General features: G+C 38.7%; 3 protein-coding genes across 3 annotated transcripts; all 3 read right to left on the reverse strand.

Moving 5' to 3' along the window:
* Positions 1–1,661: 1,661 nt before the first annotated feature.
* On the reverse strand, positions 1,662–8,523 carry LOC131959923 (PI-PLC X domain-containing protein 1-like). Its single transcript, XM_059325142.1, has 6 exons — positions 8,364–8,523; positions 7,007–7,131; positions 6,783–6,914; positions 4,977–5,144; positions 4,648–4,828; positions 1,662–1,903 (listed from the first exon to the last, which is right to left on the reverse strand). Exons 1-6 carry the CDS (start codon positions 8,473–8,475, stop codon positions 1,662–1,664), a joined length of 960 nt encoding a protein of 319 aa, XP_059181125.1. The 5' UTR covers positions 8,476–8,523.
* Positions 8,524–10,902: 2,379 nt separating this feature from the next.
* Positions 10,903–15,361, reverse strand: LOC131959516 (pepsin A-like). The gene is made up of 9 exons (XM_059324724.1): positions 15,213–15,361; positions 14,117–14,267; positions 13,909–14,026; positions 13,226–13,344; positions 12,777–12,973; positions 12,216–12,332; positions 11,954–12,101; positions 11,146–11,244; positions 10,903–11,040 (listed from the first exon to the last, which is right to left on the reverse strand). The coding sequence occupies exons 1-9, from the start codon at positions 15,266–15,268 to the stop codon at positions 10,903–10,905; spliced, it is 1,143 nt and encodes a 380-aa protein (XP_059180707.1). The 5' UTR covers positions 15,269–15,361.
* A 4,640-nt stretch (positions 15,362–20,001) lies between these two features.
* Positions 20,002–23,188, reverse strand: LOC131959482 (pepsin A-like). The gene is made up of 9 exons (XM_059324682.1): positions 23,133–23,188; positions 22,286–22,436; positions 22,078–22,195; positions 21,284–21,402; positions 20,956–21,152; positions 20,737–20,853; positions 20,475–20,622; positions 20,233–20,331; positions 20,002–20,139 (listed from the first exon to the last, which is right to left on the reverse strand). Exons 1-9 carry the CDS (start codon positions 23,186–23,188, stop codon positions 20,002–20,004), a joined length of 1,143 nt encoding a protein of 380 aa, XP_059180665.1.
* Positions 23,189–25,965: the final 2,777 nt, after the last annotated feature.

Below are 25,965 nucleotides of genomic sequence, written 5' to 3' on the forward strand. Positions count from 1 at the left end.
GTAAAAAACAGGTGTGTTAATAATTTGTTTAATGTATAACGTCCTAATGTCATGGGGTCCTTTTTAACCACAGGTGTGATTTTTTTTTATTTTAATTTTTTTTTTTTGCTGAAATCCAAAAATGAACAATGCTTTCAAAACATAAGTTTCACTAAAAGTTGACATAACCTACTCTGTACAATCCCATCAAGAAATTATTATTTCACTATAACTGTTAAAAAAATCAGGTTTTATTACTGTTTTTTCTATTGAAATGAGGCCTAATTTTGTATATTTGACTAAAATTGACCAATAATAATGAAAAAAATATAAATATCTTATTTTTTGGTCATAAGTTGCCTTAAAAGGTGAAAAAAAAGTTGACAATAATTTTTTACCACATGTCCTAAAACCAGTCTGATGTCATGGGGTCTTTTTTGACCCGTGAGGAGGACGGGTCTATAGTCAAGGGGAGGAGTACACAAGGGTTAAGCCCTCCACCTAAAGAGTCTGGGCTGGTTCATTGGTCAGTGTTTCTGGGTCTTTTGCATCAGTGACCCTCATGGAATGTATAGTAGAACTGGTTATCAATCAATCAAATTTTATTTACATAGCACCTTTCAAACAAATCACATGTAATTCAAAGTGCTTTAGAGATTGAAATAAAAAAACAACAACATAGTGTATAGAAGAAAAGGACATGGAGACCAATAAACACTGACAAATAAAATATGAGTAGGTCAAATTAAAAAAAGATTCCATATATATTATATTTAAAAAAAAAAAATAATATATATATATATATATATTTATATATATATGCACAAAAAGCATTTTCACATAGACCACAATAGTAAAAGAGATGCTTGTTCAACTGTTGGCTTGACACAATGAATTACAAACAATTATAAATCTTTTTTTTGTCCATGGAGATTCTATAGGCCTATTTGTAAAACTTTTCTCAAGCCAAGAAAGCAATTTAAAAAACCTGTGATCAAAATGTGAATAGCACTACAGATCAAAAGTTTGGGGTCACTTAGAAATGTCCTTATTTTTTTAAGAAAAGCACAATGTTTTAAAATTAAAATATGAGACATAGCTACAGTCTAGACATTCTTAATATGGTTAATGACTATTAAAGCTGGAACCATCACTCATGTGTTCCAGAGGCACATAGTGTTAATCCACGTTTAGTGTTGAAAGGCTCATTGATCATTAAAACACCTGAGCATTATTTTAGCACAGCTGAAAACTGTTTTCTGCTGATTAAGAAGCAATAAAATGATCCTTCCTCAGGCTAGTTGAGGATTTAAAGATAAAGTTGGAGATTTGTACAGGTTAAAATGATTATTTCTATCCATGTTAATGTCTTTACTATATTTTCGATTCATTTTGTAACTCATTTCATAAATAAAACAGTTTGTTTTCATGGAAAACAACAGAGTTTTCCTGGGTTACCCCAAACTTTTGAGCGCTAATGTATAGTATAGTTTTGTGGGTGCATTCTAGCATCTACCCTTTAAAAATTTCTGAACATGGACTGAGTGCAATTTTTTTTTTTTACGTTTTGATTCTTGCACAGGATTTATATAGGACCTGCTTTATAATAGAAAAGACATGAAAATCTCACTTTTACAACAGGGAGCTTTAAAAAAGGGGGAACAAAACAAGAAGTGTCCCCTCTATGCTTTCCCAAATTTCAAAGTATTGAACTTGACAACCGTTGGGACAAAGTCGTCACGAGTCACCACGTCTGAGGCCACAATGTTGACAGGTGTTTTGCCAGCTTGCTGTGTTAGCCACCGCAGCAGCCGTGGCAGACTCCTCTGGATGACGTTGGTGAGGTTGTCACAAAGGCGGAGAATGTACAAGAGTATCCCGGCGTTGTCTGGCAGTGTGAGGTTCAGGCCACACACAAAGAAATCTGCAGGTCAAAGGTGACAAATGGTAAATGGACCTGCACTTATATATCGCTTTTCTAGTGGCTTTGTGACCACTCAAAGCACTTTACACTACAGACTGCGTTCATTCACCCTTTCACACACACATTCATACTGGTGGCAGAGGCTGCCCTAAACGGTGCCACCTGCCACCATTGGGAATTCATTCACACACTGATGAACGCAGCATCAGGAGCAATTTGGGGTTCAGTATCTTGCTCAAGGATACTTCGACATGTAGGCTGCGACGGTCAGGGATCAAACCACCAACCCTCCGATCGGTGAGCAACCCGCTCTACCAACTGGGCCACAGCCGCCCCAAATGCAAAATGACAGCTCAGCATTCATTTCATTGAACACAATATATCATTTTTAAAAAGCCATAAATAACTTTACATTACAAGTGCATCTCAATGAATTAGAATATCATATAAAAGTTTATTTATGTCATTAACCCTTTGATGTAGCCTGGGTATACCCATACTGCCTTGCGCGCTCTAATTCATTTCGAACCTCCAGGCAGTCTGGCAACCAGGGAGGTTTCTTAGCCCTGTTTTAGGGATCCAATCACAGAGCGGGGAGGGACGGCAAGACGATGACGCGTACTACTCGGCACTTGGAAGCTTGTAGTTTTACGGATCCAACATGGCTGCTGCAGGCGCGAAACTCTCTTTAGCTGTAGACGGCGTTTTAAATAGTTTAGAGCGAAAGTTGAAAGGCGAAAGGTCTCTCTGCGGCTCCGCTGTCCCCCGTCTCGTAGCCAGATCACCGGTAGCGGGGCTAATAGGGGTAGCGTTACACTACTGTTACAGCGTTACGGTAGCGCCCAATAAACGGCTCCGGAGGATCGTAAACCACGCCTCCTCTACGGAGAAATGAATGGCTGGTTTCCAGACTAGATCTCATTTGAGATTAGTCTGGTGTTAGCCAGGCTACCTTTGATGCACAACATGGCTCTAAAGTGACCCGTTTTTATTTTCTACATCTTTGCAATAAATTAATTTCGTCAATCAGTATTCCAGGTTTTCCTCAATCAAGATTTTCAATCATTCATTAATTTATTGTTTTTGATCATAATACATCCTAATTTTTTGTTTTAATTTCTTACTTTTTGAATAAAAAACATTTTTGTATCACTACGCTTCTAATGTACAACATGGGTCAAACATGTCATTATGGGGTATTGTGTGTATAATTTTAAGGAAAAATGAATTCAATCAATTTTGGAATAAGGCTGAAACATAACAGTGAAGTGAAGTGAATATCTTCCAGATACACTGTATGTGTGACTAAATGATACATAAACATGTTAAATATATTAAGTGTTTGACCCCTCTTACTGCTAACGTAACTATTTGAAACAAATTACTATTATTATAGTATTGGGTCAAAAATGGCTCATTCATCTAAATTTGATTTAAAATTAAATTACCTATGTGTGTAAAATTGATGTAATAATACAAAAACTATTTTTCTTCATAAATTATGAAAGGAAAATTGGATATAATGATCAGTTGTAAAAAAAAAAAAAAGATATTCAAATAATACTTGGACTATTCAATCATAAAATGAATTGATTTAAAAAGATAGAGCACAGAAACACACAGCAAGCATTAAATAACATGGGGAATGAATGCAGGTCATTTTTGACCCATGTTGTGCATCAAAGGGTTAATTCAGTTCAAAAAGTGAAAATAACACAGTATATAGATTTCATGTTTTAATTTCTTGAATTTCTTCTAATTATAATGATTATGGCTTGTATTTAATGAAGACCTAAAATTCAGTGTCTCAAAAAAAAGAATATTATTACAAAAGACCAATTTTAAGAGTAGGTTTAATATGTAAATGTTGGCCTCTGAAAAAATATGTCCATCTATATGACTCAATACTTGGTTGGGGCTATTTGACTTGAACTACTGGAAATGGACTTTTCCACCATATTCTAATTTATTGAGATGCAGCTGAATGTGGTTTGTGTTTTGTCACTGAATGGATGTCATCTGATAAGTAGAGACAGTACAAGAGACATAAAAGGAACACTCCACCGTTTTTCCATATTAAAACATGTTATTCGGTCAAGTAAGACGAGTTGATACAGACCTCTTGCGTCTCAATGCGTGCACTCAATCGCCCTGGCGCGCGGCGCCACTTGGCTAGCACTTAGCTTAGCCCAGTTCATTCATTAGGATCCAAACAGATGGACAGTTAGAAGCGACCAAACTCCTCCACGTTTTCCCTAGTTAAATACAGCTACACGAGTAGTTAAACGACCAAGTATGGCGACACAAAATAAAACGTGGCGCTTTTCTAAGCGGATAAAAAGGAGAACTATAATGTATGGCGGAATAGCACTTGGGAGCACTTCGACTCGGCGCAGTAATATCATCAGTCCTGAGGGGAGAAGATTTTTCAGGAGTGATGATATTACTGCTGTATTTAAATAGGGAAAACGTGGAGGAGTTTGGTCGCTTCTAACTGTCCATCTGTTTGGATCCTAATGAATGAACTGGGCTAAGCTAAGTGCTAGCCAAGTGGCCAGCCAGGGCGATTGAGTGCACGCATTGAGACGCAAGAGGTCTGTATCAACTCGTCTTACTTGACCGAATAACATGTTTTAATATGAAAAAACGGTGGAGTGTTCCTTTAATGGTGCTTTTCACCAAAGTAGAAAACTAAACCCCTTATTGTTAACTACATATGAGGCCCACTGAGCAGAGAAACTCACACTTGACAGGCCTTGCTGTTTCCAAAACCCGGCGAATTTCCGATTCAACCTTTGTGGTGTCCATACTTTTGCCATAGTAATAAGGTATTTGACTCCATAACTCACGGTGCGGATTTGTTTTACCGTATGAAACTATGACGTTTTTGCCTTTGCTCCAGCAACTCTGCAGGGTAGGATCGGACTGTTGGGATACAATAAAAAAATGCTATTTTAGAAGTGGTATAAGCACAAGTATTTTCATTTTAACACTACAATACAGCAATAAGGCTTAATTTATGATGAGATATGTTGACTTATTGATCTTAATGGAAAGATGCATTATGCTTTACCGTTATAGGCAAGAGTTTGCCTCCAAACAGGGTCTTGATGAAGCTGATAAGATGAGCGTGGAGCTGATATTCATTCTTTTTGTCAAACCCTTTGAAGTTGGATAATGCCAGGATGAGGATCTCTTTGGGATGCTTCCCTGCCCAGTCATTTATGACCCTGAAAACAGTCTGTCACAGGAAGAAGAGTGGTAGTTGTTAATAGAGTTATTGGATCTCATTTCTTTGATATACCGACTTTCATTTGGTCTAATTTGAAAGAAAAACACTTTTTTTTACTTGAGTGGGTTGTTTAATCCTTGGTTACATTACAATTTACAAGCAGGACTTGGTGCTATAGAAGCTCTGTACAATAATTAAAGCGCTCAATCAACATAGAAATGCTCACAGCCTGAGGACTAAAACTAAAGATTGTGATGTCACAACTATACTGCCCTAAAAAGCCTTATGGAAGTAAGTCTGTGTCATCGGAGTTTGAAATAAAAAACATGTTGAATTTCTAGCACTGAATATTTATGCATTGAAATATGTATCTGAATGTTTTTCAACGTAAAAAATTAAACCGCAAAAATTAAACCGCAAAAAATTCAACTGCAAAAAATTAAACCTCAAAAAATTAAACCGCAAAAAATTCAACAGCAAAAAATTCAACCACAAAAAATTCAACCTCAAAAAATTCAACAGCAAAAAATTCAACCGCAAAAAATTCAACCACAAAAAATTAAACCGCAAAAAATTCAACCACAAAACATTAAACCGCAATGTTAACTTCGATGACACAGATTTACTTCCATACCAACAGCAGTAACATATACATATAAAGCAGTACATTTTTGGTTGAAATTGAGTTATAACTAAAAATGAACTCCTTGGTGTCTGATTTATCTTGTTACAAAATTTTTGATTTCAATTTTGCTTTAATTCAGAGAAATAATGATATAAAAATTGCAGTAACTACAAAATCCAACTCCAACTTTGATAGGCAAATTATTATCTAGACTAAGACTAAAATATAACATTTCTTTATAATATAAGGTCTAAAATACATAAATCTTTGAATAGAGTTCTTAAACAATTTTAAATACACTTATAATAAAATAAAATTGAAAATGTTTATTCACTGAACACTAAATATAAAAGCTGAAAGAAGACAACATTGTAGTTACTGCACTCTGTTACTGATTTGGCATTACTATTAGAACCCTTTACACCAAAAATGTAGTTGCTGCACTCTGGTTTTGGTGTAAAGGTCAAATAAATCTTCATGATTTCTTAGCATAAAAATTACATTATCATCATCATGTCCACTTACCTACCTATAACCAATGTGGCTGGCCAGTTTAAAAATGTTAAAAAAAAACAACAACTTTAAAGCAGTTTTTCTCTTTGCGTAGTTACTGCAGTTAGGCTTTGTACACTACACTACAGTGATGTTACATTGATTTCTTCAATGAGGATGAAAGGAGATGCAGAAGGCAGAGATAGACTGACCAATCAGAGCAGATTGGGCTATTTCAGGAGGGGGCCTTAAAGAGACAGGCACTAAAACGGAGCATTTTAGACAGATGGTACATACAGGTATGTTTAGATTGACAATACAAGAAAACAAATGTGTTTTTTGAATATTAAAGCATGTTTACATGTTCTAGTAGAAACCCATAATATGAATATGAACCTAAAAATTATCATAATATGTCACCTTTAAAAAAAAATTTTTTTTCAGGCAGGTCATGTTTTATTAATTTGGTTAAGTATTCAGCCTATTTTTGATATGTGTGATATTTTGACTTTTTTTTTTAAATTTTTTACCTCCACATCAGTCCGTGTGTACAGTCCATGATAAAAGTAAAGCCGTGTGGGGTTGGTGTCATTTGCCTTGCGAGCAATCCTCAGGTCAAAGTAGCGAACTCCAGCATCCAGCTGCTTTGCGATGGTCTCCTCCTGCATCACAAGTCAATATAACCATCAGACCTTCTTTTTTCTCATATTCACATACAATCGGTCTATAGTGACAGGTGTTAAACACTGTTTACCTGAGTAATCGACCATTTGCGCACTATATAACGTGCACAATAAATCCAGCTCAATCTTTTCAGTTGATCTGGTTCTATTATAGAGGAGTTGATGTCCAAATCATAACTCATTGAGTCATGGCTACCTGGGAAATACCAAAAAACACACATACAAACAGGTGTCATATCAACGTTAGTGGTGGTTTTCAATATTTCTTTATGTATATATAAACACTCACAGGCCACTTTATTAGGTAGACCTGTGTAACTGCTCGGTAATGCAAATATCTAATCAGCCAATCACATGGAAGCAACTCAATGCATTCAGGCCTGTAGACATGGTGAAGACAAGCTGCTGAAGTACAAACTGAGCAGCAGAATGAGGAAGAAAGGTGATACAAGTGACTTTGAACATGGCATAGTTGTTGGTGCCAGATGGGCTGGTCTCTGATCTAACAACCACCTCTACACTGTAAAAAATGTCTGTAGATTTTACGATGAAAAACTGATAAACCATGACAGTAAAACACCGTAAAATGATAAATGGGTAAATTCAGTTTCAGTAACAATGAAACACTGTAAATGTATATATCAGCCAAAACAATAATGTTTTACTTTAAAAAAACAACCACAAAAAATACACTGGCACTGTGTTTGTAGCAAAAAAATATACTGTAATATATATATATATATATACAAGCCATCATATTTGCATTTATTTTTTGTGAAAATACTTTTTCTCACTGTTAAATGTCTCTAACAGAAATGTACTGTAATATTTAATGGTAAAATCTTTAATTTATGCAGCATTTATAAAGTATTTTTTTCTTGTCAATTATATGGCAGAACAGCGTTTCTTTTGATGGTAAAACTTTTATTTTTTACAGTAAAATATGGAATAAAATGGCAATCTCAAATAAGAAATCAACAGTGCTAATATCATTTTACCGTAATATTACAAAAAGGTGCACCGTATTTATTACGGTAAAGTTCTGGCAACCACAGCTGCCGTTTTTTTACTGTAAAAACAAAAAAAAAAGTATTTTCTCTTTTCTTTTTTACAGTGTAGGGTTTACAGACAATAGTCCAAAAAATATCCAGTGAGCCAAAATGTCTTGTTGATGCCAGAGGTCAGAGGAGAATGACCAGACTGGTTCAACAGTAACTCAAATAACCACTGGTTATAACCAAGGTCTGCAGAAGAGCATTTCTAAACACACAACACGTCCAGCCTTGAAGCAGATGGTCTACAGCAGCAGAACACCACACCTCCACTTTATTAGCTACAACTTGCTATCTAATAAAATGGCCAGTGAGTGTACATACACTGTTAAAAGTTCAGTAGCAATGTAAGCAGCTACATGATTCAGCTTTATACCTGGTATGGCCAGATTAAAGAGAGGAATGTTGTGGAGTTGAGGTGGTAGTTGCGACATCCAGTCGGAGTAGCTGGTGACTTCTCTTTTGCCTTTTTGTGCAGACATTGTCATCTCAAATTCTACAAAAAACAACTCAAAGTCAACCCTCAGTCTCTTACAGTAGATTGAAGCTAATAATGAACAGGTTACCATTCTTTTTTTTTTTAAAAAGAAACACAAAGATTGTTAAAAGTTTAGAGAGCACCACTTACCCTGCCAAGGTGATTTCCAGAGGGTTTTATTACCTCAGATATATGGTGCAGAAGTGTCCAAAGATGTGATATTTTTTTTATAGATTGTTGCTCGTCATAGAAGCCTGCAGGATTCAACTTACTGCTTTTGTTGCGTAGAGGTGAGAAAGTGTGCTGTGTGCTGCAGTTGTCATACAGGTTTTGATCTGACACAGATTGTATGTCTATGAGGAAATCTAAAAATAGAATTAATTCTGACTGGAATGTTTGATGAAAACGATATGGAGTACCAGTGAAACTTGCTCAGACAATCAATCAGCACTTAAGTTTAGTAATGACAGTGGGGACAGAAACTCTGATTGAAACTCAACCTGCCTTTCCGTAAATGGACTCCTTTCAGTCAGGCCAGGCCTATTTGCTTTTCTCTGAAACTGCCCTTGACAACATTGTTTTTGCATTCAAAGATCATCGGAGTGAAACAAAAAGACCTCAACTGAATTCTTTCTGCAGCCAACAAAACCCTGCCAAGCAGGAAGCATTTTGGCTTCTTCATGTCATGTTGTTGCAAGTGGATTTTCCGCATTGCCCTTAGGGCGTGCTTATGTTTTACCTGCTTATTAAACTAACTGCTATTCAAAATTGTTCATCACCTCATTTTGTCAGTTGCTAACATGCTTTGGTCAAAACCAGGCGGCAATCTCCGTGCCTGAGCATGGAGGCCACCAGGAAGTGCATAAAGCCTGCAATAAACCAAAAAATCCAGTAGGGGGTGCTAAGTTTGGCTGCAAAAGAGATCTGCCCATTCATTTCAGTGCAAAATTTGAAAACTTCTCACTTGATTTATTACCTCAGAAAAAAATGTTCAGGGACAACATTATACATTTAAAAATACATTTCACTGTATTTTCACTTAATGACAGTTTATTTGAACGTTTTGTTCAGTAAAAATGTCTTGTTCAGCGTTACGGACTAACAGACACTCCAAGGAGTCGCTGCTCAGTTTTCTGAGGTAAGAAAAATACATTTTGTTTTTGTTTTTTTGCTAGCCAAAACTAACATCCCAATTAATGCTCCAATTAATGCTAACATGAATTAGCAGCGGCTTCTCTCAGTCGGGTTGCCGGTGTGGAGAGGCTGTAGTCAGTGATCAGATCCCTCTCCTCCTCCACAGTCCAATTATGGTCTGCTCCGCGTATCGGAAACAAGATGGCGACGCAAGATGGCGACGACTGTAACACTGAACTCGAGGCTTCCAACGGGCCACAAACCAATGGGTGACGTCGTGAATAAAACTGAATAACCCCATTTTCCTAAATGCTGCTATATTTACATGGATTGGTGGTAGAGCCCTATAGTGGCCAAAGTAATCAGGAACGAAGGGGAAAAAAAGGGAATGTAGTTCAAAATGTGAAAATTGCTTTTATGGTGGATGGAAGGGCGGTTATCCCTATGTTCCCCAGGTCCTATGTTCCCCGTTTTTCCCCAAAAAGGGTTCTATGTTCCCCTGTAGCAATACATAGTGGAGACCTATGTTCCCCGCAATCTATCAGTCTTTACGGTAGATTCTCAGCAGGCCTACCGTCACATGGCCCACCTTAGCTCAAGCAGCCAAAAACTTAAATTTGCACAGCAGCTACTTTCTGCTTACTTTGCAGTTCATTTTTTGGCTTTTTAAATAGGGTTGGGGTTAGGCCTATGTGCCATGAAATTTGGCAGTAATTGTGGAAAAAGTAACAGATTGGGGAACCTTTAGGACCCTATTTGGGAAAAGCAGGGAAAAAGGGTCCTATGTTCCCCAGTCTTATACAAAGAGGGGAACATAGGACCCGGGGAACATAGACACGCTCCCGTGGAAGGTGTGGCAGATAGGTCAGGGTCAAACTAACCCAGGACTTTTCACCCAGGAAAATGATGTTTCCTGTCATGTGTGTAACCAAAGGTAAACAGTTATTTTGAACTAACTTAACTTCAGTGCCCCCGTGACCCGGCCCCGGATAACCGGAGGAAAATGGATGGATGGATTAACTTATTAACTTGCGTCATGTTTTTACATAAACCGGGCTGTTCTCCTTACTCTTTGCTGGTCCGGAGTTGCCCTTATTAGAAAACGGCTTTAGGGTTGTGTCTTTATGTTGTGCGATTTAATAAAACACCAGTCAAATTGATGTAACACTTTAATTGGATTTGAAGATTTTTTTAATTTATGGGACAAAGAAAATATTTGAATTTCAGACAGGAAGTCTTAGTAAAACACTAAGATATAGATAAGATTGATTAAAGGCTCTTGGGAGGGGTGACTTCAGGTTGCTTATCTAGCCTTGGCCAGACCGACCCTGTTATTGGCTCTGTCAAAGATGGAGTAGTACTCTCTGATGAAGACATCACCCAGGATCCACAGGCCGTTTCCTGCACTGTCAAAGCCAGAAAGGCAGCCGTAGTGTTTAGTCTATGAGAGGGATATAAGAGAAAAATTTCAGATGGAGGGAAAGTAGAGTGAGGTGATAAAATACTAATACTAATATAAAGTCCATCAGGGAAAGAAAACACTTACCTGGCGAACATAGGCAGAGCTTGGGAGGGTGAATTCCTGTCCGTTGGTATGGATGATCACATCTGGCATTTGGGCAATGTTGTCACAGTTGACCGTATACTGAGGCCGAAGAAGAAAGGGAATAAAGTGAAATGAAAAAAGGATCGAAGAGTTCCAAAATACAGTAAAAGGTAACACTTTAGATGAGGGAACACATATTCAACATTAATAAGTTGCTTATTAGCACGCAAATAAGTAACATATTGGCTCTTAATTAGTCATTATCAAGGAGTTATTAATGCCTTATTCTGCTTCTACTTCACTGCTAGACTAACATTGGTGCAAAGTGACCCACTTTGTAGAGTAATGATTGACATTACAATCTACCAATCCTCATCCAATCATCCAAAAGGAGCCACCAGTCACGTCAAAGGTCTGGAGAAGGTGGCTATTTGCCGTTTCCATGGTTCCGTTCACCGCTATGAAGAGAATTATAAAGTCCATACAAAGTAAAGCATATTAAGATCATAACTCATATACAACAACTTCCTTACTTACTACTAAAAAGCAATAATTCTGAGGTTATTGAGGGAAAACTCTTAGTTAATGTCTTACTGGTTGTATAATAAGGCCATGCCGAATAAGGCATTAATAACTACTTAATAATGACTCATTAAGAGCCAATATGTTACTCATCTGCATGCTAATAAGCAACTAATTAAGGTGAATATGTGTTCCCTAAAGTGTTACCCAGTAGAAGTACAGTAAAACTGACTAATTTAAAGTGAAGCTACGGTTTTCCTTTGGTCTAGCAGCAAATGGCACTTACTCCCTGCTGCTGCTGGTTGAAGGTAGCTCCCACTAGCTGGTTGATATTACTGATGCCACTCTGAGGTCCGACAATCGAAGAAGTGCCAGTGTCAACAATAGCCTGGCAACCACCATCACAAGCCACAACCTGACCATTGATAGTAATACTGAAAGGGATACACAGCACAGTAAACATCAGAGAGATATACACTTTAGTCTACAATGTCACTTTGGTTGGGATACTTCTTGGGTAACCTGTGTTGTTGTATCCATGGCTTTACCTGTCCACTGTGATCTGCCAAAACCGCACCACTGAAAGGGGAATCCAGCTGATGGAACCAGAGTAGTGGTTGGGGTCAATACCACCGAAGGTCACCACACTTCCTTTCTCAGGTTTACTACAGGGGACAGTGAGAACTTGCTGAAAAACCTTCAAGAAATCAGTTGCTGTCTCACTATTAGTAGTTGGTGGGGGGTCACCCAAAAAGGTTCTATGTTCCCCATTTTTCCCAAAAAGGGTCCTATGTTCCCCTGTAGCAATACATACTGGGGAGCAACAGTGGGGAGCATAGGACCCTTTTTCAGAAAAAGGGTCCTATGCTCCCCACTGTTGCAGGGTCAGGGTTAGGGTTAGGGTTAGCTCCAGACTTGCAGGTCTTTTTTGCCATGGAATTTGGCAGTGATGGTGGAAAAAGTAACAGACCGGGGAACATAGGAGCCTTTTTGGGAAAAGCAGGGGAAAAAAGGTTCCTATGTTCCCCAGTCTCATACAAAGAGGGGAACCCAGGGAACATAGACACGCTCCCGTTAGTGGAATACTGCAAAGCTTAGTCTGTCCTTACTGGCTCAAGTACACAGAGAAGAGGTCCTGGTCGACAAGGCCCTGACTCATCATGTTGTCAAAGACAGGTGTAGCGCTAGTAGCAGACGGGCCTTTGTATGCCAGACCCAGGATACCATCAGCACGCAAGTACTTCATGAAGTCAGCCTCTGTCTTGCTCAAGCCGAAGATCTGGTTCCTTACAGCGAGCCCACCCACCTGATAGACAATAATGAGGACAGTACAGAGATTCAAAACCGTCTCAAATTACGATGAGATCTTAAAAGTTCATTTGTACAAGACACATTAATATCACCCTAAAGGTCAACAGATATTTAATGTGTAGGAATTTGCGTATCTTTATGCTTTGAACATGTTGTGATAAAATACTAATCAGTTTAATTATATATATATATATATATATATATATATATATATATATATATATATATATATGCTTTAATTTCTCACCGTCACAGTGTCATATCCAAGAATGCCAGTCATGCTGCCAGTGCCATAGCGGATACTAAGAGGTTGGCCATTTTTTACGTAGGTGCTGCTCATGGCAGGATCATACTCTTTATGGCTCTCTAGGAATGTACAGATGTCAGAGAATAAATTGATTTTTGTTGACATAGATAGGGACCACTAACCTATTAAAGTAAGTAACATAGCAAAAGAACTAATTCAACCCATCTACATATAAAACATACTTATTTTACCCCGAAACTTGATCTTTCTCCCCTTTTTTGTTGTGTTAATTCAACCAAGCAGACTTGCTTCAATTTAATACTTTAACCAAAAACTGGCACTGTAATTTGGGAGAAAATATGTTTCCTTTAAAGAGCAATTGAGAATGCAGCTTTGCTGTGTGGAAACATCATTTTTAAGGAGACAGAGTTGGTTATAATGATCTCAGATACGCCCTAAGAGGATCACAAAGCCTGAGATATAGCTACTAGCTACTATAGGTACCAAGCCTATCTGTGTCCCTAACCCTAACAATAAACCCAACAATCTTTAATCTTCACACTAGTCCCTGGGTCTGCATTGTTGTATATAATCATACGGACATGTGCCAGCCTTTTGTGTGGTCCCCTATTTAATTTGGTAGCAGTTTGTTAACATGGTATTTATGCAATAGTTTTACATACCACAGGCTGGACTGGTGCAGTAGACTGAGGGAACCCAAAAGGTGGACGAGCCAGTGTCAAAGATGACCTTGAAGGACTGAGGAGGAGTTCCAATGGAAATTTTTCCAAAGTAACTCAGCTGGAAATTAAGAGATACCAACATTATTTGTGCCTAAAATGAACTATTTCTCAAAGTAAATTTCTTTCAGCTTCAGCAGCTGGTGCTCACATCAGCATCGTTGGTCATGGGCTGGTTGGCCACGGCAAAGCGGTCATCAAACTTGGCCATAGGGTTGTATGGGTACTTAAGTCTGTACTGCTCCCACAGACCCTGCTCCTCCAGGGTCTCCCTGGCTGTCTTACCCTTCTCTAGAGGGACCCTAAGATTCAACAAACCAATTTATATACTGTTGAGGTACACGGGACACACAGAGCTGCAATTGCAAACTGAATGCAGGCTGTTGTCATCTACTGTTTATAGGTAGACCTACGAAATATGTTGATGTCACACTGTAAAAACTGTCTGTTGATTTTACGGTGAAACACTACTAAACCATGACAGGAAAAGACCGTAAATGATAAATTGGTTAATTCAGTTTCAGTAACAATAAACACCATAAATGTATATATCAGCCAAAACAGTATTTTTTGCAGTGTTAAAAAAAAAATACATTACTCCACTGTATTACTCCCTTTGCAACAAAATATACTGTAATATATATACAAGCCATCACTGTAATTTTTGCATTTATTTTTTGTAAAAAATACTTTATGTCACTGTTAAATGTACTAAACACCACATATCTAACAAAAATACACTGTAATATTTAATGGTAAAATCTTTAATTCATGCGGCATTAATAAAGTATTTTCTTGTCAATTATATGGCGGAACATCGTTTCTTTTGATGGAAAAACGTTTTAATTTTTACAGTAAAATATGGAATAAATTGGCAATTTTAAACGTGAAATCAACAGTGCTAATATCATTTTACTGGAATATTAGAAAAAATTGCACCGTATTTATTACGGTGCAGTTCTGGCAACCACAGCTGCCGTTTTGCAATATCAGATGATCAGCTTTTTTTTTTTTTACAGTGCAGGCAGTAAGCTCAAGTGGCTGTCGTAATTATGACAAGTAGCTATGTGTAACAAACAGCAACCGTGCAATTGTTTTACAACGTTAAATACAAAGTCATATGTAGGGAATTTAAGAAAATTAATGGTTTATTGTCAGCAGTGGAGCTAGTGAAGTCTAGGTGGTTAAGAAAATCTATTTCAATACAACAGGTACAAAAGTTTGTTTGAGTGGTGTGGCTGACTTACTGGATGAGGCACTCAGACAGTGCCACCATGGCACAAACAATAACGGCCCACTTCATTGTCTCAGCTCTGACGTCAGCTGTGAAAGAAAATTAATTTGAGTTGAACACTATTAAGCTCATGTTACTAAGGTCAATCACATTACAGAACCATTTAAAATGAAATGGTGCAATAGTGCTATAATACGTCTATGATGCTGTAGTATACTCACCTGCAGACTCTAACACTAGTGCCGACAGTCATGCATCCTCTTTTATACAGGCAGGCCGACAGTTTACCATTACAGAATGATAAGGCAATGCACACAAACAAGTGATAAGTCAAGATAAGTAATGGAGAAACAATCACTGACCTCAAGACAATGTCAATTATGATTAAAGGAAAGAACACAAACTTTTGGAAACAGCTTGTTTGATTAGTGTAGGATAAAAAGTTAACTTTTAATGTTTATCTTGGTTAACATTGAAAAACTGTCGATCACCACATCCAGTCACCTTAACACATGGGCCTTAGCCAAAACAGTGTTTGCTTCTATGCTATCATGTGTTTGCTTCTATGCTATCATGTGTTTGCTTCTATGCTATCATGTGTTTGATTATATGCTATCATGTGTTTACTTTTATATTAAAACTTTTCCTTTATGGTGAAGCCAATTCTGGCCAACGCTGGTGGGGGAGGGGTTCACCCTGGATAGGTCACCACATTAACGCAGGGCTTACACATGGAGACAGACAACAATTGATGCTAGCATTCAACAACGTAATTAACCTAACCTGCATGTTTTGGGACTACAGCCAGAGAACCAGGAGAAAACCCATGATGACACAGGAAGGACTAGTCACCCAAGCCATTTAATGACATAGGTTATAATATGAATTAGGGCTGATGAAATATTCATAGAGCTGTGGCATTATTATGAAATAAAAACACAAGTGCACTAAAATGAATGTCAAAGTTTAGAGGAACAGTGCAATAATAGATACATTTTTAAAAAATAAATAAATTACTGTTTATTAGGCCGCTGCAGTATTCAGCTTCTACCTTAATAACACTGATAAAAGACAGAAGTGTGTTTTTGCTGTTGTCGTTGCTGTAGTCACAGTGGTCTTACCCATTGGTGTATGGACTCCAGTTCTAAACCCACAAATTCTGACAGGTTTCCGTCAGCAGTAAGTAAAATTTTAAAATACAGTTGGCCCTAAATGGAATGTGTAATGAGGATGATCTGGAGTTCCTGTGAAATTTCCATATTCCATCATTGGGCACTCAAGACCGTAACAATAGTGTAAGGGCCACAGGTATGCCACAAGTGTTCATCTGTATACATGGACTGAATTGAATAATTAATTGAATCTAGACTGTTCTTCACTTTCTTTCTACTCCGGTCAAAAAAGAGACCATGTCTCTCCTGACCTGGTCTTTCAGACTTTCTCTCCTGCAGTTTCAAGAGACAAATCCAGCCTGCAAGGTCCAGAAACCAAGCCATGGGTCTTTGCTGAAATTCATGTGGCCTACGCGATATATAGTCACAAAGAAATTTACACCAAGATTTGGAGCCAAAAACACAGCAAATTACTCTGGAAAACACCGAAGCCCAACAAGGAACTAATTTGTCACCAAAAGAATATCTGATTTCCCTTCCCATCTATAGACTGGGTAAGGTACTGGGCTACATCAGTTAGTACAAGCAAGAACAAGTTGGCAAACTTTAATCAATGTTTTTTGATCTGATTTGTGTCTGTTAAGTACGACTGTTGTGTTTATTTAGCCATACAATTTGAAATTGAACGTTAGTCTTGTTTACACCGAAACCAGACCTTCAACTAACAAATTTATTTTGGGTCTACTATAATAACTCATTTACAGTACACTTGAAGTTGGCCTTTAAACATACACTCATACCCCTTTTTGACCAAAGCAGTTCCAGTTCCGGTTCGGAGCAAGTGCTAGTTCGAGTTGGTTCAACAGCCCGCTAACGTTAGCACGCTAGCGTTTGCCTGTGTCAATCGCATTGCAGTCAAACAAATCAAATGAATGAATGATACACGTTCTAGTTGGTCTCTCTTAAAACACTGAGTTGGTCTTGTTTGTCATGATAATCCCTCCCCCAGCCCCTAATGTAAACGGTTTGTGGTTCGAGACCAGCAAAGGATTGGTGCTGCTGTGTTTTCCCATCTGATTATTTGGCCACGATTGGGCACTGACCGGGGACCGGCTTGGTCGAAAAGAGGAATTCAAAGTAAGCGTGGTCTTTTTTTCTCCCAATACAAAAAACTGTCCACTATTTTGATTTTACCTGCTTCTTTTTCTGCCCTAACCCAACTGTTACCATTTTGTAACATGCAAACACATTATCTCACTCTCTCACATTTTCACTGTAAAACGTCGTTTGGATTGGATATTGTGTATTTTGTTTGTTTTACTCTGTTTTAGAATAAGAAAAATTTTTGGATTATACACACTGTCCTTTTTTAATGTTGCACATGAATGAGTGATATGCCAATGTCTGTATGAAAAGAATTCCAAATTCCTTATACCACCACTGTCACAACGAGTGAGGTTGTGTTTTATTTTGTGTTCTGTTTACTTCCTGTTTTATTTTGAAATAGTAACTCTCCTCTTGTTTCAGGTCACCTGCCCTTCCCCGTGTGTCATCTGTCTGACTGTCTCCTCTAATGACGGATAGTGTTCACCTGGTGCTCCCTTCCCTCCATGTGTTCCAATAGTGTGTGTGTTTCCCTTGTCTTCATTCAGTGTGTTTGACCCCGTCACCATACCAGCCGTTTTCTCGTTCATGCCACAGCCACAGCTTGTCTTGCTTCGTCCTATTGAGTTTCCTCGCAAGAGTGATTTTTCTTTGTAATTTTTTTTCACAACCACTAAATATGAATATGGTAATTTGATTATAAATATTAAGTTAATTATCAATCAGTGTTCCAAAATTGATAGTTTATTAACTTTGAGACTGATTTAGGTGAATTGGCTATCTTTTCTGTTTTACAGAATGGTGCCCCATTTCGAGGTGACTTGACAAACAACTCTTATCATATGTTAATATCATTGATAATTATTTACAATAATTGTTAATAATTCAGATAGCCATCTAAACCCACTTTGGAAACCATAACATTGTATTGTGCATCCTTTTTACTCCTTTTCTTACATTTTTGGTGCCCCATGGAGAGGTATCCATTTATATATTTGATGAGGCATAATCACATGTTCAATATATTTATACATACATTTATTTGTAACCCTTTTTTTCACTACAATAGTGAGGAAATTTATATTTATGACTCAGTTAGACATAGCCTAGTTGTAGCGCAGACGTATTTACTGTAAAAATAATGCATGTAGTCACAGTGGTCTTACCCATTGGTGTATGGACTCCAGTTCTGAACCCACAAATTCTGCAATTTGGCAGTCGCCATGTTGGTTATTTGCAACCAGTGCATGCAAAGAACAAATTAGGAGCCAGAATGATGCTACGTTATCTAGATTGGTTAGTAAGTGGCATCATTATTAAAAATAATCAAATGGCTCATTAGACTGTCTTTTACTCCACCAGAACAATGAACACAAAACGTTTTTGGGTGACCACAATAAACTTTGATTAAAATCAATGGGGGAAAGGCTAAACGTTCTCGTAGAAAACACAGTGTACCGTGGAAGCGATATGTCAATCACAAGGTAGCCTCCAACTAAAGTATTCCTCTACTTTATCATCTCTTTATTTTTTATTTTTTGCTGTAATACAATCAGACTTCTTTTGGCAACAAGTGGAGTTGCATATTGCTGGCCTGCGTGCCAATTTGAGGCACTTTTGCATTGGTTTCCCTTTTCAATACGGGAGGTTTCCACTTGGGTAGGAGCTCTTCCTGAGCTTCAGTGCTGTCCTGGTGTATCTGGTACCTTCTTCCTGACCTCAACAGGGAGAAGAGGCAATTTCCTGGGTGGTTGGGATCATTAACATTACTCCTAATTCTTGAAGTGCCTGGTGTAAATTTTCTTTAGGCAAGGTAAAGCACCACCTATTGTATATTGAAAGAATGACTATTAGCCCTGTGGTCCTGATATGTGCTGTTCATGTTCACCAGGCAGTGGTGTTTTTGTCGGGACACTGTCTGTGGTGCAAGAATTGTTGAATTCCTTCAGTATTTGACTCGTATTGGTAAAATACCACAATCTGTTTGACTCCCCGATGAAGGCATGGCGCCGAAATGCGTTTAAGTTTTTAGGTCTAACATGACTATGCCATTACAATGAAGGCATTTTAATGATTTAAAGAGAGTACCTCTGAGTTTTCTTTTCTTTTTTTGGTAACCGGTCGTCACCAGTAGCCACAGCCAGCTGTGCCGATAATAGAGTAGTGTGAATACCATTACGAACCCACAAGGGTAGGGTGGGATCATCAAAGGTGTTTTGCCCACTTTCTGGGTCTCCCAAAGGTATTCCAACTAAATGTGAGCTAACCCCAGTTAAATCTGTTAGCTCTTTAAGCACTGCTTCAGCTGTTAGCACTGTTAGCATCTCCATGTTTGCTTGTGAAGTCAGAGATGAGAGCCATGTGGATGCAATCCCGGCCCAAGAATCTGAATGACCATAGCACCCTTAAGGATGCTACTCATTATGCAACATCAGTTTGTTGTGCAATTTAATAAAAGTACAAGTGAAATTGATGGAGGATTTTAATCATTTATAGGGCAAGGACAGTTTTTGAATTTCAGACATGAAATCTTACTAAAACACTAACATTGATTCAAGGCTCTTGGGAAGGGTGACTTCAGGTTGCTTATCTAGCCTTGGCCAGACCGACCCTATTATTGGCTCTGTCGAAGATGGAGTAGTACTCTCTCATGAAGACATCACCCAGGATCCACAGGCTGTCTCCGACACTTTCAAAGCCAGAAAGGCAGCCGTAGTGTTTAGTCTATGTGAGGGATAGAAGAGAAAATTTCAGATGGAGAGAAAGTCCAGTGAGGTGACAAAATACTAGTCTGTCTGGGGGGAAAAACCCTCTTACCTGACGAACGTAAGCAGAACTTGGGAGGGTAAATTCCTGTCCGTTGATATGAAAGATCACATCTGGCATTTGGGCAATGCTGTCACAGTTGAATGTGTACTGCGGTAGAAGAAGAAAGTAAAATGAAAAGGATGAATGAGTACCAAAATGGGGTTTTACTGTCAAATTGTACAATACAGTGAGGTTGTATTCAACATGAAGCTACAGACTTCTCTTTCAGTCCAGCAGCATATGGCACTTACCACTCCATTCTGCTGGTTGAAGGTAGCTCCCACTTGTTGGTAGATATTAGTGATGCTGCTCGGAGGTCCGACAATCGCAGAAGAGCCAGAGTCCACAATAGCCTGGCAACCACCATCACAAGCCACAACCTGACCATTGATAGTAATACTGAAAGGGATACACAGCACAGTAAACATCAGAGAGATATACACTTTAGTCTACAATGTCACTTTGGTTGGGATACTTCTTGGGTAACCTGTGTTGTTGTACCCATGGCTTTACCTGTCCACTGTGATTTGCCAGAAACGTTCACTTGAGAGGGGAATCCAGCTGATGGAACCAGAGTAGTGGTTGGGGTCAATACCACCAAAGGTCACCACACTTCCTTTCTCAGGTTTACTACAGGAGAAAGTGAGAACTTGCTGAAAAACCTTCAAGAAATCAGTTGCTGTCTCACTATTAGTAGTTAGTGGAATACTGCAAAGCTTAGTCTGTCCTTACTGGCTCAAGTACACAGAGAAGAGGTCCTGGTCGACAAGGCCCTGACTCATCATGTTGTCAAAGACAGGTGTAGCGCCAGAAGCAGAAATGCTTGGGTATGCCAGACCCAGCATACCATCAGCACGCATGAATTCCATGAAGGGAGCCTCTGTCTTGCTCAAGCCGAAGATTTGGTTCTTCACAGCGAGCCCACCCACCTGATAGACAACCGTGTCAAATTACAATGAGACCTTTAAAATTAATTCAACCTCTTCTGCATTTTTTATTTCAGCGAATTTTCTAATTTTCTCTGTGAGGTCAAAGGATACTCTCTGCTTCAATTTCTCACCGTCACAGTGTCGTATCCAAGAATGCCAGTCATGCTGCCAGTGCCATAGCGGATATTAAGAGGTTGGCCATTTTGTCTGTAGGTGCTGCTCTTTTCAGGATCATACTCTTTATGCTTCTCTAATGTACAGATATCAAAGAAGAAATTCAGTTTTGCTGACATAGATGTATTTGTAATAAAACAAAATTGCAGGATGCAATTAAAAAGTAAAAGTTCTGAATTGTATCCTCTTGTCTTCAATCTAGTGTGATAAACCGTACAGGCTGTCACTAAGACAATGCAGAGCCAGGGTCCATCTATCTCCATCGAGACCACTAATTTATTTTACTACTTTACCTATATTTACTTTACTTACTTGGTAAGTAATGTAGAAAACATACCTTTTTAAGCCAGCTGCATAAAAGAACATACTTATTTGACCCAAAACCATGATCTTTTCCTGAACCAAACCAAACTGCTGCCGTAATCTGGGTGAAAATATGTTTCCCTAAAAATGTAATTTAGAATGCAGCTTTGCTGTGTGGAAACATCCATTTTAGGAGACAGAGTTGGTTATAAGGACCTCAGATACGCCCTAAGAGGATCACAAAGCCTGAGATATAGCTACTAGCTACTATAGGTACCAAGCCTATCTGCGTGTCTCTAACCCTAACAATAAACCCAACATTATTTAATCTTCACACTAGCTAGTCCCTGGATTGTCGTATACAATGACACTGACATGTGCAAGCCTTTTTTGTATTTAATTTGGTAGCAGTTTGTTAATGTGGTATATATGCAATAGTTTTACATACCACAGGCTGGACTGGTGCAGTAGACTGAGGGAACCCACAGGTTGGACGAGCCAGTGTCAAATACGACCTTGAAGGACTGAGGAGGAGTTCCAATGGAGATGACTCCATAGTAACTCAGCTGGAAATTAAGAGATACCAACATTATTTGTGCCTACAATGAACTATTTCTCAAAGTTAATTTGTTTCAGCTTCAGCAGCTGGTGCTCACATCAGCATCGTTGGTCATGGGCTGGTTGCCCATGGCAAAGCGGTCATCAAACTTGGCCATGGGGTTGTATGGGTACTTAAGTCTGTACTGCTCCCACAGACCCTGCTCCTCAAGGGTCTCCCTGGCTGTCTTACCCATTTCCAGAGGGACCCTAGGATTCAACAAACCAACTTATATACTGTTGAGGTACTCAACATATAAAGATACCTGAAACTTGCTAACTCAATGGAGGCTGTACTCTTCTTCTCTTCGTAGGTTTACCCATGAAAAAATATTGTTGTCAGGCGGTAAGCTCAAGTAGCTGTACTAATTATGACGGTCGAGACAGGGACAAAGCAGAAAGTGAGATAATGTGAAAATACAAAAAAACAGAAAGTCCCTTGAAAGTGGGCTGAAAGGGTGGTGGGTGGTTCTTTCAAACACAGGACTTTGACCAAGGAGGCCTGTGTTCTTATTATTTTAAGTGACCTAAACACTTCTGTTCTGAATACATCACAGTCTACAACAACATTTATGCCACCAACCCTGTCCAACAGTTACGTATGGAAGCATTTTAACCCAAAACATGCTCTAATTTCCGAACAAAAACTTAATTTTGTTGCCTAAACCTAACCTAGTACTTTTGATGCCTTAACCTAAACATGTAGCTACGTGACACAACAAAAATGACTAGGAATTTGAAACAGCAACCGTGCGATCGTTTCACAGCATTAAATACAAAGTCAAAATTTGTAAGGAGGAAACTGAATAAATTTCAACAGTGGAGCTAATGAAGTCTAGGTGGTTCGAAAAATCTATTAAAATACAACAGGTACAAAAGTTTGTTTGAGTGGTGTGGCTGACTTACTGGATGAGGCACTCAGACAGTGCCACCATGGCACAAACAATAACGGCCCACTTCATTGTCTCAGCTCTGCTGTCAACTGTGTGAGGAAATGAATTTGAGTTGAACACATTTAAAGTCATTCGATGTATTCAATTAAGAACCATTCAAAATGAAATGGTGCAATAGTGCTATCATACGTCTATGATGCTGTAGTATACTCACCTGCCGACTCTAACACTAGTGCCGATAGTCATGCATCCTCCTTTATACAGGCGGACCGACAGCTTACTATTACAGAATGATAAGGCAGTGCACACAAACAAGTGATAAGTCAAGATAAGTAATGGAGAAACAATCACTGACCTCAAGATAATGTCAATTATGATTAAAGGAAAGAATACAAACGTTTGGATAAAGCTTACATGATTAGTCTAGTATAATATTTGTGTTCAGGTTGGAGGGGTTTACCAGTAACAGAAAAAGCAATGGTTCTCCTCACAAAGTAAAATCATTATGCAAATGTAGCCAATATTCATCTTTCAGCTCTAGGACAAAATTAAACTGTTAACCGTTAGTGTTTATCTTGGTTAAAGTTTCAGTTTTGTGCACATTTTTCACATATTTTAAATTGTCATTAAATTGTATTTAAAACATTCTCCTTTGCAAATATAATCCAAACTCTATTACTCTAGTATAAAATCCATATCTGTTCTTTTTCTTTTGTGTGTTGGCCATATGTGTTATAACATATAGCAATACAAACAAACCAAAACTGCCTAACATTGAAAAACTGTCGATCACCACATCCAGTCACCTTAACACATGGACCTTAGCCAAAACAGTCTTTGCTTCTATGCTATCATGTGTTTACTTTCATATAAAAAACTTTTCCTTTACGGTGAAGCCAATTCCGGCCAACACTGGTGGGGGAGGGGTTCACCCTGGATAGGGTAACCTACAGGCAAATTGGGGATGCCAGTTAACCTAAGCTGCCTGTCTTGGAACTACAGCCAGAGAACCAGGAGATTACCCATGGCACAAGAAAAACGTGTCACCCAAGTCTTTCCATGAAAGAGGTTATAATGAATTCAGGCTGATGAAATATTCATAGTGATGTGGCATTATTTAAACTAAACACATTAATAAAAACACAAGTGCACTAATAATGAATGTCAAGTTTTAGAGGAACAGTGCAGTAATAGATAAAGTACTGATTGGTTCTGGGGTCATCCCTATGTTCCCCCGGGACCTACGTTCCCCGCTCGAGGAACATAGGACCCTTTTACTGAAAAAGGGTCCTATGTTCCCCACTGTTGCGGGGTTAGGGTTAGGGTTAGCTTGAGATCTGCAGGTTTGCCACCCCTGACCTAATCTTTCCTCATCTCGGCCTATTTACATTTGCGCGTCAAACAGCCCATAGGCCTACATAGGCCTATTTGCCATGGAATTTGGCAGTGATGGTGGAAAAAGTAACAGTCTGGGGAACATAGGAGCCTTTTTGGGAAAAGTGGGGGAAAAGGGTCCTATGTTCCCCAGTCTCATACAAAGAGGGGAACATAGGACCCAGGGAACATAGACACACTCCCATTGGTTCTACCTTACACTGTGAGAAGAGATAAAAGTGTGTTTCTTCTGTTTTCATACAGGTTTTTGTCATCAGGCTCATTTTATGAGGAAATCTAAAAAAATAGAGTTGATTCAAAATGTAATGTGTAAAGAAGATCGTGTGGTGTCAAATTTCCTTATTCCATCACTGGGCACTCAAGACAGTAATGATAGTGAGGAACTCTGTACATTTATGACTCAGTCAGACAGGGCAGAAGCATAGACTATATCAAAATAATGGATCTAGTCCCAGTGGTGTCACCCATTGGTGTGTGCACTCCAGTTTTGAAGACATAAGTTTGGCAATTTGGATGTCCCTAGGCAGTCCGTGGCCTAGAGGTTAGGAATCGGGCTTGTAACTGGAGAGTTGCTGGTTCGAATCCCGGTACTGACAGGTCTAGGACTGAAGTGCCCTTGAGCAAGGCACCTAACCCCCCCCTCCACAGCTCTCCGGGCGCAGTAATGTGCTGCCCACTGCTCCTTGCATGGTGTGTTCAACTGTGTGTAAAAAAAAAAAGGATGGGTTAAATGCAGAGGTTGAATTTCCCCATTGTGGGATTAATAAAGTACTCTTCTTCTTCTTCTATATTGGTAATTTGCAACCAGTGCATGCACAGAACTGATCATAGGCCGAATGATGGTACGTTATCAGCTAACACTAGCGCTTGCTAGCTAGCTTGGTTAGCAAGTGGCACATTTAATTAAAAATAATCAAATGGCTCATTCCATTGTCTTTTAGTCCACCAGAACAATGAACAAACCTGTTTGGCTGACCACATTGAACTTTGATAAACTAACACTGGGAAAGGGTAAAAGATCTCAAATGAAAATGTAGTGTACCGTGGTAGCGACCTGTCAATCAGAAGGCAGTGTCCCACTAACGTCATCTTTTTCAATTTAGATTAAACCATGTCTTACAAAGTGAACATCATACTGTGTTTAAGAGGACATACAATTCATGAAGAAGGTAAGTAGTCATTCTTCTATTGAATTTCATACAAACAGACTTAAAGAAAACCCCACCACATCCAGTCACCATAACACATGGGCCTTAGCCAAAGTGTTTGCTTCTACACTATCATTGTTTACTTTTATACTTAAAACTTTTCCTTTATGGTGAAGCCAATTCCAGCTAACATTGGTGGGGGAGGGGTACACATAAGGCGTGTTTCCACTAAGTAATTTTTGACTACTTTTTGGAAAGCAGCTGAGTGTTTTGGCTATGCCCTTTAGATGGTCCCCTTGGCCT

This window comes from Centropristis striata, chromosome 21 (assembly GCF_030273125.1).
Source record: "Centropristis striata isolate RG_2023a ecotype Rhode Island chromosome 21, C.striata_1.0, whole genome shotgun sequence".
Taxonomy (NCBI): Eukaryota; Metazoa; Chordata; class Actinopteri; order Perciformes; family Serranidae; genus Centropristis; species Centropristis striata.